Consider the following 14,614-nt stretch of genomic DNA (forward strand, 5'->3'; position numbering starts at 1 on the left):
GAATGTAGCCCACGCCCAGCCTTTTGTGCCAGACAGGCTTAGACATACCCATACTGATTATTTCTTAAGTCATGTGTTTCTGCATCAAAGCAAAAGACAGATTTGACCCAATCACTCCCTCTCCAGGAGACTTAATTCTTAAACTAGCAAGGAGAACTCCAGGGTAAATGGAGCAAGATACTATGCCTGAGCTGCAACAACCTTCTCCCTAACAGCTATGATAAACTGCTGGTATCCCCAGGAAAACAGGGCAGGAATGTGAAACAGTGAAGAACCACTGTTATTTCCATCTAAATAGGTAAAAAGCTTATTATTCGATAAATTTATATCCCATATTTCCTCCCCTGCTCCAATTTTCCTTCACAATACTAAGAAGTAGATCGAACCAAGAGGGTGACTGGCCCAGTCATTTTTTCATATTGCTTTAGACTGATATTTTTCTCTGTACAAGAACATAAATTGTGTGGAATCCCAGCCTTCTATTTTCCAGGCTAGAGAGGAAGACATAACATTGTTTTTAAACGAATTCGTATCTTTGTAACATAATTTGAATCTTAGTCCTAATGACTGCAGACACTATCTTGTGGCCTAGCGAAGCACTATATTGTTTTACATTTCACATTTTCCATTTGTCTTTTAGCTCTGGAAGTTATCTTTTCCCTTAACCATGGGTATTTGCATTTTGCTTATGTAAAATTAAATTAGGTTTTTGCCCTTTCTCTCCTCTTCTATTTCCTTTTCTATTCATGTTCTAATTTTGTTTATCTCTTTTAAGACTGGTCTATTGCTAAGGGGTGAAAGAATGACACTTCTAATTGCACATATCAATGCTATATGGCCAGGAAGTGGCACAATTTTTTTCATCTTTACTTCGTAACTTCTAGAAAGTAACACAGGTTGTGGGAGTATGTTTAGGAAGATTCTCACTCATCCAGGTGGAATTGTCTGGAGGTTGAGTCATGGCAACTGGACTTTTCTTTTTGGTAGAGACATTTCGCTACTTGTCCAAGCAGCTTCTTCAGTCTGACTGGACAAGTAGCGAAACGTCTCTACCAAAAAGAAAAGTCCAGTTGCCATGACTCAACCTCCAGACAGGTTGTGGGAGCCCTCTCTCATGAACCAGAGTTAGGAGGAGAAAGCCAGGTGAGGTGCCTCTTAGAAAATTGGGGTAGCAGTGAGAACTACCAGCCACTACTCCAAGGGGCAGAAGATGGAGCCAGGGAGTATAGAACCAGAGGATTCTGAGAGAGGAGGTTTAAAATTTCCATCCTTTCACCTTATAGGTTCTGTTGTGCTGCTACATACCTATTTCTATTTCACATATGTAGAAGTGCTGTTCAGAACATTGCAATGATTGAAGACTTCCTCCTTTCATCATTTGAGCACATCTGCCTGTTGTTACAGGGAAATTCCAAAGCCTAGTTAAGGTGGTATAATGAAAACCATAGTTAATACAACTTTTTGAGAGCCCTGACTTATAAAATTAGAAAGGAACTGCATGGCTTCATTATGAATTAAAGCTAATTTCTCCTTTCCTGATAATGTAGAGCCAAACAGGATCTTCTGAGAAGGAAAAAGCCATGATGCACCTTAAGAATGCTATATATTTCTAATTTAAAACAAGCAGCAAATAAAAAATACAAAACTGCTGCCTGAGAGCAGAAAGCCAACCTAGAAAAGACAAGCAAGACTCCTTTTTACGCTGTACTAAAGATACAAAAGCACTTTTAAGCATCAGCAAACAAATGAGTAAACAGAAAGAAGCTTTATTAAAACAGAAAATACTTAAGAGGTATAAATAAAGACAGAAATATTTAAGAGGTCTTTTGTTTTATAGACGTCACCATATATTTTTAATGGTTATTCATTAGTTTATGTTTTTATCTGTGGTTATTGTTTAGTTTATGTTTTTATCTGTGATTTAATTTTGGGAAATGCTTATTGTTTATATTCACATATTATAACCTACCAAGAATCTCTTGACTGCAGTGAGCAAAATAATTGAATAAATAAATAAATCTTATAGCAATCCCAGTGTGCACCCACTCCAACAAAGTCTCAAATACAAGTGAAAAAATGCCTAAACCACTAGTGCAATTATATAATGAACAATGAAGAAGTCAAGATATAGATATGAAGACTTTCATAGGTAGCCACATTGTACTACTATATATATTGCATCTCATTTGCTGAAGAGTTAAGTTAGAGTAGCCACAAGACTTCCATACAAAAAAGCATGGGAAATAGCCTGAGGTACAGTATGTGCTTTCATTTTGCTACAGCCATTTGGAACCAAAAGGACAACATTGCTATGGTTCTTTCACCAAGTTACAACATCTGAGCTTAAGCTATCCTTTAGATTTTTCTCCATTACAGAAACGGCTGAGTTATTTGTGTGGCAGATGAAGGACATTTCATCTTCTTAACTTCACTCTATTTCTGCCTTTATATCCTGGCATTTTTCATACTACTTTTTTTTTAACAGATGGTAATTTCTGTCCATTATTTGTTTGTTTATATCCCAATTTTTTGCCTGAAAGTGTTATTTTTATTTTATTTTATGGCTGCCCAACTCAAACTATATAACTCTGGGTAGCATACAGAAGTTCCACATATATAGCACTTCCTTCAAATTTTCCCTTAATAATCCTGTGGGACTAGATGGACTCTGCTATCGGCTATTGTAACTTGCTGTGAAGGTGATGCTTTCATCAAGTGGACTCTTAGCAACCACATAAATAGACCTTCTCTTGAGTGATCTGTCCCCAGTTTGGTGCCTTGAATTCTCTCAACCATGCACCCATTGTTATTATAATTGAGTCCATCCACTTTGCTGTTGGTCATTCTTTTTCCTTTCACCTTTCCCACCATTATGGATTCCTCAAGAGAGCTGGGTCTTTGAATAATGTGTCTAAAATATGGTAATTTGAGCCTGGTCATTTGTGTCTTGAGAGAGAACTCTAAATTGATTTAGTTGTTTGTTTGTTTGATTTTAAAACATGATGTGTATCCAGAGAATGGTTCCCAGCATTAATATTTAATCCTTCTTTCACCTCCTTTCCTAATTATGTATATTGTAATTCATGCATTTTTTTACTAGGATGCATAAGCTATTGTTTAACAACAAATAAATATTTTCAATATAATTTAGACAATCCCGCAAGTAGCTGACTTTGTTTATTTGAAAATAACATATCTGCAACTTTGTTGTTGTTGTTTAACGAACATGTTAAAATAATACCTTCCATTAGTTGGGATCTCTCTTCTCCAAACCAAAGACAATAGTTTAGTTTAATTTATTAAATTTGTTATAGCCTCCCACTCCATTAGACTCCATAATACTACTGGTACATGATCAGAAAAACTGAACCAACCAACGTTATACTTCTCAAACTAAGCTAACTATCAGCTGAGATATTAAAAAGTAGTCAGTCCTGAACATGTGTCATGTACAGTAGATCAAAAAGTATATTCTTGCATATTTGAATTACACTGTATCCATGTGTCCACTGAAATAAATTCCCAGATGTATATATGGAAAATATTCTATCTACTGGGTTTCACTTTTCCTTGAAATGTATTCCAATCTAATAATGGATCCAGAATTTAATTAAAGTCTCCAGCAATAATTATCTGGTTAACCTTTAACCTCAACATATTTGCAAAACAGTTAAGTGAAATACTAGGTTTATCTTTGGCTGGTCCAGAGAAAATTTATCCACACCATCTGGCAATCTCCATTTTTAACTACCAATATTATGTAGTATCCTTCAGAATCTAAAATCTCTTGCTTAAATAAAAAAGTTAGATGTTTTAATTAGAACTACTACTTTGATTTATAAAAGGGGAAGAGGGGGAGGAGGGGATACCCTGCCAGGAAGTGTCTATGAAACCAATATACCCAGCAACCCTTCAAAATAATAAATCATGTCTGAGAGGACTGTTGTGATACTTCATAGGTAACCTGAGTGTCCAACCTTTGTTTAAAAGAGTTAAGAGCCATTTCTGGTTCATAGGATTTCTTCACAACAGTATCCAGTGACAAGCCCAAAATTTCAGGATATAAAAGGAAAATCTTTATCCCCTGTTGTCTGGTCATGAGATGTGCATTTGCTAGTAGATTCTCTCCCAGCAACCCTGTTGAAATACTCCCAGATTCAACTGTTCATCCCCAAATCACAACTAATGGGAACCACCCATGTGGTTAGAGTGGAACCACTGAAAATAGGATTCACAACTCCCAAACCCTGCAGGTGATCTAGTAAGACAATGGCCAATGGTATAAAAAGCTACTAAGAGTTCTAAGAGAACCAAGACAGGTATATTCCCACATTCTAGATCCCAATAAAGATTAACTATGAGAGCAAGCACTACAATTTTGGTCCAATGCCTGGGTCTGAATTCTGACTGAAAGGAATCCAAATAATCTGCTTCCTCCAGAAATCTCTTAACTGAAGCCCTACTACCTTCTCAGTAACATTCCCCAGAAAGGGAAGGCTGGAAACATACTGTACATAGCATGGATGTATGAAGAGATATCTTCTTCAACTGAGGGCAAACTAATGCTTCTTCAAGACTGGAAACACCTTGGCTTTATTCAGAAAAAGCACTTTTGCCTCTCAAACCCTGTCACTTACATACCCCCAGCTGCCTAAAAGAGACATGGATCCAGCTCACAGATGGCAAAGCTCATACTACAAAGAATCATAACTACTTCAATAGTTGCTGCAAGGTCAACAAATCTAAGATAACATTGTAAGATGTTACCTCTGCATATTAGATTCTATTCAGTTTGTGTTTCAGTGGATATGAGCTATTTTATCACCAAGAATTTGGCAAACATCTTCAGTGGCCTGCTGGAGCACTAATCTATTGCTATCCAATAGGAAGATTATCCTGATCAGGGTCCCTGGATGTGATTTGGCCAATGCAATAAACCCAAAGGATGCTCACTTCATTGCTCTTATCACCACAATGGTGACCAAACATAGGCATGATCTAAGATATTCATGCGTTTCCTTTTTCTAGGCAACTTTTTCATTTGCTTCATTTCCTGGAATTCCTTGCAAATCAAGGAGTACTCTGATATCATTGACTGAGAACAGGCTGATCAGGAGCAATTTCATCCCAACCCTCAAATTCCAGAGGGTGACAAGAATGCAGCAGAACTATTTCCCAGGTCAAGGGGAAATTCTCCAAGTGCCATCAGGAAATCATCTGGATCTATCAGATGGTTACTGGTATAAATCTATATCTGTGACTGGAATAAACCAAGTAGGTCATCTATCTCAGGAAAGACTGGAAATGGTAGGGTTCAGCTTGAGCAGAAAGTGTTAGAAAGGTGCACATAAAGTGACCAAAGAGATATCAGCTCCTCCAAATGCAATATATCTCTGAGACAGAAAGCTTAGATGGATAAATGTTGATTGCTTGGCCCAGTAAATTCCACCAAAGGATTGCTATGAAGAACAGTCATAGAGGCAGCATTTACTCTCATAGAAAGACATCAAATGTGGAATGTACACCCTAGCTTGAATTGTGAGTGGTCAGAATCTGACTGAAACAGTAAGACAACAGCCTGGACCCTTTATGCAGATCTTAGAAAGACAAGAATAAACAAGAATGGTCCTTTTTTAACATGGTAGCTTTATGCCTATGATTACTCTCTCAGTGTCGAAGATCAGGGAAGAAAATGAGTAATATAATGTTCTATCAAGGATAAGCATAGATAGCTTTTGGTAGGAAGGAACCTCTGCGTCATGAAACCACTGTATCTCAGTGGGTAACTAGAAAAAGAAAGTCCATTTGTAAGCCATTTAGTCTGCTAGCACTAGATATCAGGAACACAGTTTCCCTTGAAAACAGACAGAAGAGGAGCTATCAGTTTAAATAGTTTGACCAACAAACATAACTAAAGAAACACTCCTCTTTATACTGGCAAAGATTCTGCAGTAGGCAGATGGACCTGGTGAAAAGCCAGGTCTTGATGGCCTTCCGAAAGGCTAAAAGGGTGGGGGCCTGCTGAAACACCAGGGAGATGATGTTCCATAAGTAGGGGCAGCCACAGAAAAGGCACACTTCTGAGGTTCCCCTAGATGGCAAGATTTCAGGGAAGGGACCTGGAGCGTGCCTACCCTATCCAAACTGGTAGGATGGACACAACAGAGGCATAATATGGGCGAACTTAGGAACACCGAATACTGCACACACCGCTGTGTTCTGGACATGTTGTAGCTTCCGAGTGGTCTTCAAGAGCAGCCTTATGTAATGTGCATTGCAGTAATCAAAACGGGAAGCAACTAAGGCATGAGTGACCATGAACAAGGCTTCCCGGTCCAGGAAAGGGTCCAATTGGCACAGAAGATGAATCTGTGCAAAGTCCCCCCTAACTATGGCTGCCACCTGCTCCTTGAGCAGGAGCTGTGAGTCCAGGGAGACCCCTAAATTGTGTACCAGCTCAATCCAGGGAAGTGCAATCTAGAGTCAAAGATGACAAATCACCAGACCCCGGGGGGCCAAAAACCCAAAGTCACTCTGTCTTGCCAGGGTTGAGTCAAAGTCAGTTTCTCCCCATCCAGACCCTCACAGCCTCCTTCAAGGCAGGCAGTACCTTCCCTTCCCATAGGTATTAACCACCGCTTGGCCCTAGCCACATGCCACCTCCCAGGAGGACTTAATTAACCAAGAGGGGCATGGGTCCAGGGCACAGGTGGCCCAGCTCACAGCCAGGACCCTGTCCAGTTCCTCAGGATCAACTGGCTGAAACTCCTCCCAGATAACAGTGCTCAGACATGCTAACATGCTAACACATTCGTTCCTGGTTTGTTTTATGCCATACCTACTGATCAACAGATGTGAAAAGCAGAACTAGCTAAAAAGAAACAAACCAAGAATTGGTAAAATAAGCAATAATTACTTCACTCAGCTGCAAGACTTGAGCATTACGAGGGTTTTAGATTCTCAGGAATGATTCAGACATTCAGCACACAAAAACCCAACTGTGATTTTGTTTTCCTTTTATTTGTAACAGGGTTTTCTAGCTTTGTTTTCAAGCAGGTAAGACTAGTTATGCAGCATTCAATTAAGGCAGTTAAATAAATATCTCCACTGATTTCTTCCCCCACTCTCCCACCTCACTGCAGCTTTGCAGTAAGAGTTAAGCAGGTGATTTATGTATGCCTGTTCATGAACTTTGTTCATTTCAAAGTTAACAATTTATCTACCGGCAAAGTTAAGTTTCTGCTTCTGGTAAAGTCTACCCAATTATGTGTTTAGCTATTTCTACAACTCCCTCCGTTCTCAAAGATAAGGATATTAGTTGCACCTGGCTGGCAATTTCACAGCAAGGCAGGACTTGAATCTTTTTAGTTCTTCAACCTTTCCCCAGGACAACAGGGCAAAGCAGACATGTCCCTCACTGCATCTCTCCTTTTCTTCCTTGTATTCAGGTCACTCTGGAACATTTCAGCAGTCTTCTCCTAGGCCACCCTGGAATATTTCAATGGTCTTCGATCCATTCTGGAAGAGTTAAACCTTCAACAGCTACAATGCTCTTGTCCAACATAGTTCATTAGCCATCTCTTCTCTCCCTCTAAATTTTAACTAACTCTTCTCTTCCTGCCAGTACATCAGCCCATATTTTACTTCCCTATACCTGTTATTCTCTCAGATTATGCTTATCAGAACAAAAGAACAAAATGCATATCTGGGTAGTTATGTGACAAGATGGCAGACACTACCTGGCTGTTGTGTTCCATCACACTGAGCCTGACTTGGTTCTGGCTTATTCAAAAATACATGACTTAAACAAATAATGGTTCAGTGAGATATATCATACAATCTGTTTCTGTTGTAATGCTCCAGTGAGTTTTTTTTCTTCCTTTCTTTTTTAAATTGCTGCAACTATGTTACTTTCAATTTCTCAAATTCGTTGCCTTTCAAGTAATAGCAACAATTACAGTTAGAACAAAAATCTATAGTGGAGTTACAAGACAAAATATACAGAAGGTTTGAACAAAGTAAATATATTTTTAAAGACCTGATATGTTTTTTTATATTATGGCTATTCTGTCTTTATGTTGTAAATATTTTTTTCAGTTTATACACAGAGAAAGCTCATTCCCTTCTTTTTAACTGTTTGTGTGTGTGAGAGAGAAAGAGAGTGAAATAAAACAGCTGAAATTGACTGCTCACCAGGCATATTTTGCTAGAACAACATTTCCACGACCACTACTCCATGTCCATGTAGTTCCTTGCTGTTGCAAACCAATCCAGCTCTCCCTTTCCAACATAGCACCAAGCCACTCCTTAAAAAAGCAAACAAATAAAAAACAAAATTTTTTAAACAGTATCTTACTTGAGGTCTTTATGAGATATCTAAAATTGGTGATGGAATAGGTTAGGACCAAAAACTGAAATTCAGCCCATATAAGACAAAAAATTACGTTTGATTTATTCATTGAACTTATAACCTGCCACATCAAATGACTCTCGGTGGCTTACAAGATATGCAGCGCACAACAATTAAAATATCCATGGTAAAATAGTGATATAAATGACAATTAAAACAAAAATGGTGCAATGCATTAAATCAAGAAAATACCCTTCAAAATAGTTTCGTTTTTAGCAACTTCTTAAAAGCCAGCAGGAAGAGGGTAAGACTAACCTCCAAGGGAAGGCTATTTCAGAGCAGCAGCACCACCACAGAATTTACCATGGATATATGATTCAGTATGCTCTTGACAGGCTATCATCTCCCTTATATGAATAGGTTTGAAGGTACTAACGAATTCAGCCTTGTAAAAGTTCTCTGTTTTTATCTAGTTTGTTTTAATATTGTTTTATACATTTTCTATAGAATCTTGCTAAGGCAGAAGTATTGCATTAAATATAAAGTACGTGTGCTGGTTCATGACCACAATAACGTTTTTCAGTTTCAATATAAAATACTACTTTAGCAGCTGCTATCCTGAAATTTTTTAAAATTTTATTTCTAAAGGGATTGGATTCCTTACTCACCATTCAACTGTTTGGAACATCTTCAGAGACCCAGTGAATATGACTTTCTACTGCAAGTCAAGCTTAGCCTTAGTTTACTAGATACATAGCCCATACCTCAAAACTCCTTACAAATAATATAAGTGCAAATATATATCATTGGACTTCCTAACTGTTGTTGGTATCCTTTATTTTCTTTCTTAATCCTCAGAATCATGATATAATCACTGAGTTCTTTGAATCATTGGTTCTGCTGCCATTATCAAACCTTTTCTTAATTTGGAAATTCTTTTATATTTCTCTATATGTAATGTGACTTGATGGAAGTGGAAATCTGAGGAACACAGTCACTATTTGTTTCAGCATTTGAATAAGAAATTGAATTTACTTTTATTATACAATTTTAAAAAGGTTTGAACAGGTTCCCTTAAGATTACAATTAAGGTTAATTTCTTAAGAATATTTTGTGTATCTCTCACAGTAAGATTTCTTTTAACTTTTATTTTATAAAGTAATTATAGGCTATAAAGATGGGACTGGGTCAGCACAGAAAAGACCCTGCTCCTGCTCCTCATCAGTATCAAAGTTTTACTGGTGAACCAGAATGCAGAGTTCAGGTACTGGTTCTAAATCATGGGAAAGTTCCAAAGAGTAACTTAGGCCACAGAACAGACAGATAGTTCTGTAGCTGGTATAAAATTGTCACCCTTTTTAGGTAGGCCAGATTGAGAAACAGACATTACAGGTACTCCTTGCTTAACAACCATTTGTTTAGTGACCGTTTGAAGTTATGACGGTGCTAAAAAAGTGACTTAGGACCAGTGCCCGAAACTATGACCATTGCAACACCCTCGCAGTCATATGCAGCTTCCCAGAGTCATGTGATTGCCATTTGTGACCTTCCCAGCCAGCTTCCAGCAAGCAAAATCAATGGGGAACTATGTGATTCACTTAATGAAGCTGCAAAAAAGGTTGTAAAATCACATCCGGTCATGTGATGATTTGCTTAACAACCGCATCACTTAGCAACCTAAATTCCAGTCCCAATTATGGTCATTACGTATAGGGATCCAGGAATCCTACTCTATTGCTGTAGGGTATAATAACAGAATCTTGAAAGCCTGTTCAGGTTTTTTTCTGTCCCATTTCATACTAAACAAAATCAAGACAAGGATATGTTGAGTTTCTTTTTCATGCTTGCTTCAGTCATTGGACTGCACAATTGTTTTTCCCCTTAGCTGTTTTTTCATACCTTTCCCAAAGTCAGCTCTAAATTTCTTTATAAGAGTAACTATAAAAGGATCCTACAAGCATGATGGCTGCTGCACTCTGCACCAACTATGCAAACTTACAGCACAGTACCATTACCATGTATGAATATATGATATATATATATATCAAGTGGACACACCAGTTGTAGGATTATACTGTATAGAGAAAGCTGATCTTATCTTAGTAACATCTTCTTCCCATATATGGAAGAAGATGTTACTAAGATAAGATCAGCTTTCTCTATACAGTATAATCCTACAACTGGTGTGTCCACTTGAGATTATTTTTAAAAAAAAAAATTCTCTATGGTAAACACTGAGTCTAGAAGAACTTCCAAACTCTGTAATATTTTCTTCAGAAGAGTACAATCTAATTTCAGACCAGCGCCCCCTCCCCCTTTTTTTTTTGGTGCCTTCCAGTCAGTGCTGACTCCTAGTAACTGCCTGGACAAGTTCCTGCAGTTTCTGTGACAGGTTTTCACAGTAACTGTAGTTTGCCATTTCCTCCTTCTTAGGGCTGAGAGAGAGTAACTGGCCCAAGGTCACCCAGCTGACTTTGTGCCCAAGGTAGGACTAGAACTCATGGTCTCCCAGGCTTTAGTCCAGTGTCTTAACCACTACACCACACTGGCTCTCTAAAACTGACTCTCAAAATCACCCTCTGATTCTATTATAAAACAATCACACCTAATTTAAAACAGATGTGAGCCACACTGGCTAAAAAAGGTGATGTGAATTGATCATGAGTTCATCATGATGACCTGTGAGAACTGCATTAAACAGAACCATTTAATGACACACATATGAATGAAATTTTGTTATACTGCTTCAGTTACTTTAAAATGAATGTTGATTTATTTTCCTTTATTATTTTTTATCATGGCTGCATTACTATTTTACCATGGATGTTTCAGGATTTTGAATTATGTTGTTTATGACTGAGAGTCTTTTGATTGTCGCAATAGAGAAATTTAAGAAATTAAAAAAAAATCCTACCTCTACTTAAGCACAGTACCTTTTCTTTCATACTATCAACCTTGACAAGCATAGCATCCTTATAGTAGGAACATCGTTTATCTGCCCATGTATACTTCCCTTTTTTTTCCTTTTCAAAATAATAGCAATGTCCATCATAAAACCACCATGGAGCATTAAGGGGACATTTTGGATTTATGAGGCCTGGAAATAATACAGACTGAATTTGAAAAGTGTATAAAAAGAGGTTATACTAACTTCTACATTAAGTGAGAGCAATACCTATATCTGGAAAGACCTATAATTTTAATGATCAGGATTTTAACTTTTGAAAATATACTAAAATTATATTTAATTATAATGGCCCACATTTAATTTCTGAATTAGCTAAATGAAATCTAGAGACAGCTACTTTTTGCTGGTTGAAAGGTTTAAAGCAAATCCATATACAGAGAAAGAATCTTGTAGTTAACTCAGACTTTCCTCTTCCTTCCTTTTCTTAAAATTATAAAATTATGAGCTTGGAAAAAAAGGGCCCATCTGGACCATTCCAACAGAAAATTTCAAGTTGAAATTGAACACAAGTTCAATTCAGTTGCCAGTTTCAGTGGAACACAACTGGAAACATTTATAGGGAACGAGACAAGATCACTACTCCTTATTTTTTCCTAGGTTCACAAAAATAAGTGGAATGGTTTTCTAGATGCCAATGAACTAGAAATTACTGAATCTGCTGCTGCATAGAGCTCCAATGGCCATGCATGGTAAAACATGCAAATAATTTATGATAATCACCTATCTGAAATAAATACATTGATTTAACCCACAAAATAAGCATTCTAAGAATAATATGGTCATCATTTGACAAATAGAACAGGCAAACAGTGCAAAATAGGGCTACAACTAGTAATGTTCTCTAGGATTGAAGAATTTTAGCACTTTCTTCTATCAGGCACATTAGCTAGAAGGGGAATTAAGTTCTTAACATGAGTCCTTATAACAAAAACAGTCCCTGTATTGCTGCTGTGGTCATTGAAAACAGACGAGGCAATGGACCCACACCTAAATACATGCACAACGGGGCATTCGTCCCACCAAAATCCTACTCTGCTTTATATATATGATAAACAGCGCCTATGAAGAACTAGTGGAATTCCCAAAGCTTGAAAGTGAGATGGAGGTCTATAATATCTAAGGAAATAAAATAAATAAAATGGATTTGAAATACTTATTAATCAAAATCACCATGAGCTTTATCTTTATGTAATGTAATATTACTAGACAAATTGGCAAAATAAATGTCATTAGACTATATTCAGACATTACTGTAAAAGAAAGGCTGTTGACTGTATTAGTCTGTTCCTTTCAGTGCTCTCAATATATGTTGAGGTTTGGGAAAGCTGGCTTAACAACTGCAAAGTGGCAAATATCTGAGCCTTGAACAAGAGCATTTAATTAGCTGTAAGATTAACTTGAAATAATGGTATTTCACACCTAGTCAGTTTGATTATACAAAACAAAAAACAAAACAAAACACAACCCATTTATGAAAAACTGGGAGGGGGGAAGATAGTAGTGAACCTATTTTGGCATCCCAATACTATTACACTGTTTTGTTTATTCTTTCTCGTTTGCAAAAGTAAATGCATCCATTCTTAGTGAGAGGCAATATTCATCAGTCTGCTTTACCGAACATCAATACCAGCAAAATCTGGCAGGTTTTATAAAGCAACTTTTATATTTTGTTTCAACTGGGTCCCATTTAAGCTATTTCTAAGAGTATCAGAGCAAGGGATGGTGCTCAGAAGGAGATATCAAAATTTCCAGAAAGAGAAGTTAATTCACCATACAACTTTAATTTTAGCACATCCTAAAAGATCACTGAAACATAGTTTTGTAGGCAAAAAGAGGACAGACACACACACACACATTGGAGTACATTTCAAAAGAATGTAAGAGTCTCCTGAAACTAAATATCCAAAAGTGTTCCTTTCATCTTCCCAGGTATTGTTGCATAAAGCAATATCTTGAATAACATCCACAGACTTAAGAAATGCAGTTATGCAAAGTTTGTAGCTGCAGTATTTTCTAGGATCTTAACTGTTCATTCTTCTCAATTTAAAAATACACTCTGTTACAGATAATATGACTACATGAAATTCACAGAAAAACTGTGAGCTGTACAGAAGTTATAGAGAATTATACTTAACACAAGTTTTTACTTAATATTATTATGCACATCTGATCACATTCTTTTTTCTGTGTCTTATACTGAAGTTCATTCTATTGGTACTGTATGAGTTTTTCTTACCTTAAAACCATACCTACCTAGGTTTCCAATCATGATCACAATCAAATGCCAAAACCACAAAAATCTTCAGATTCAGACAAAAACGTGCTTTGGAAGGCAGTCACAATATTTCAGGAAAAGGCATAGCTATTTTCAAAGATGCAGGCAGGATCTATGTTTGCCCCTCATGCTTCCCCTTCAAATCTGAAACACTGCATTATCCTATTATTCTTTAATATATTTTAAACTCATTATCACCATGGCACTTGAGTTGCTCTAACTGAGGCTGAGTTGTAATTTAGTCTCACATTTTTTTGTCTGGTTGCTTATTCGATGGAAAGACTTAGTTTGGAAAACTAACTCTGTGTGTATGGATGGATGAGTTCCTGCCTAATAATCACATTCTGATTTCTTTTAAAATATGCATCTTTTATATAGATTACTGCCATGAAGACTACAAAGGCTCAGTTAATCAATCTATCAGCTACATAACTTCACAAAAATATATTTATCAGCAAAAAGTAAATTTCCTTTAAAACATGGGGAGTGTTGGGGCTAAGAGGCCACAAGAGACACAAAATATAGCAGACATGTATAACTATTTAAGAAATGCCCTGTGATTCTATAATCTGTTCACTTTTTGCGATTCTACAAAGATTTAAAGTTACCAACCGATTGTTCCCTCCTTTGCAAGCAAATGCTTTACATATCATTTGGATCTATGCTATATTCAGAAAAGAATAAGAAATAGTTTAAATGAAGCTGATCATAATACTACTATACCTAATTCACAGAGTTCTCCTTTGAACTGACCAATGCAGTGCAACCTTTCTGGGCACTTTCCAGTTACTGAATTACATCTGAATCCTCCATAGCATTTCTTACAACGTAAAGCACAGTTATCACCATAGTAACCAAAGGTGCATTCTATGAAAATAATCACAAATCACATTATGTCAACATAATAATATACCGAATATAAAATTCAACAACTCCCCAAAGAGAGCCATGTAATGAAGCAACCAATATGCGATAAGTTTCTATAAGAATTCAGCTGATTCATATACCATTATGAAAAAGG

General features: G+C 36.9%; 1 protein-coding gene across 1 annotated transcript in view; it reads right to left on the minus strand.

Annotated features, from left to right (window-relative positions):
* LOC112542749 (uncharacterized) overlaps positions 1-14,614 on the minus strand; it is a 147,622-nt gene that overhangs the window by 97,739 nt on the left and 35,269 nt on the right. Inside the window, exons 10-13 of the mRNA XM_088134340.1 lie at positions 14,317-14,460; positions 11,284-11,447; positions 8,194-8,306; positions 1,306-1,418 (exon numbers count right to left, since the gene is read on the minus strand). Coding sequence (XP_087990466.1) covers positions 1,306-1,418; positions 8,194-8,306; positions 11,284-11,447; positions 14,317-14,460 — 534 coding nt within the window. The remainder of the gene's footprint in view (positions 1-1,305; positions 1,419-8,193; positions 8,307-11,283; positions 11,448-14,316; positions 14,461-14,614) is intronic.

This window comes from Python bivittatus, unplaced genomic scaffold, assembly GCF_059951505.1.
Source record: "Python bivittatus isolate LINGU-HERP-01145 unplaced genomic scaffold, Pbiv_v1 ctg000080_np1212, whole genome shotgun sequence".
NCBI classification, from domain to species: Eukaryota; Metazoa; Chordata; class Lepidosauria; order Squamata; family Pythonidae; genus Python; species Python bivittatus.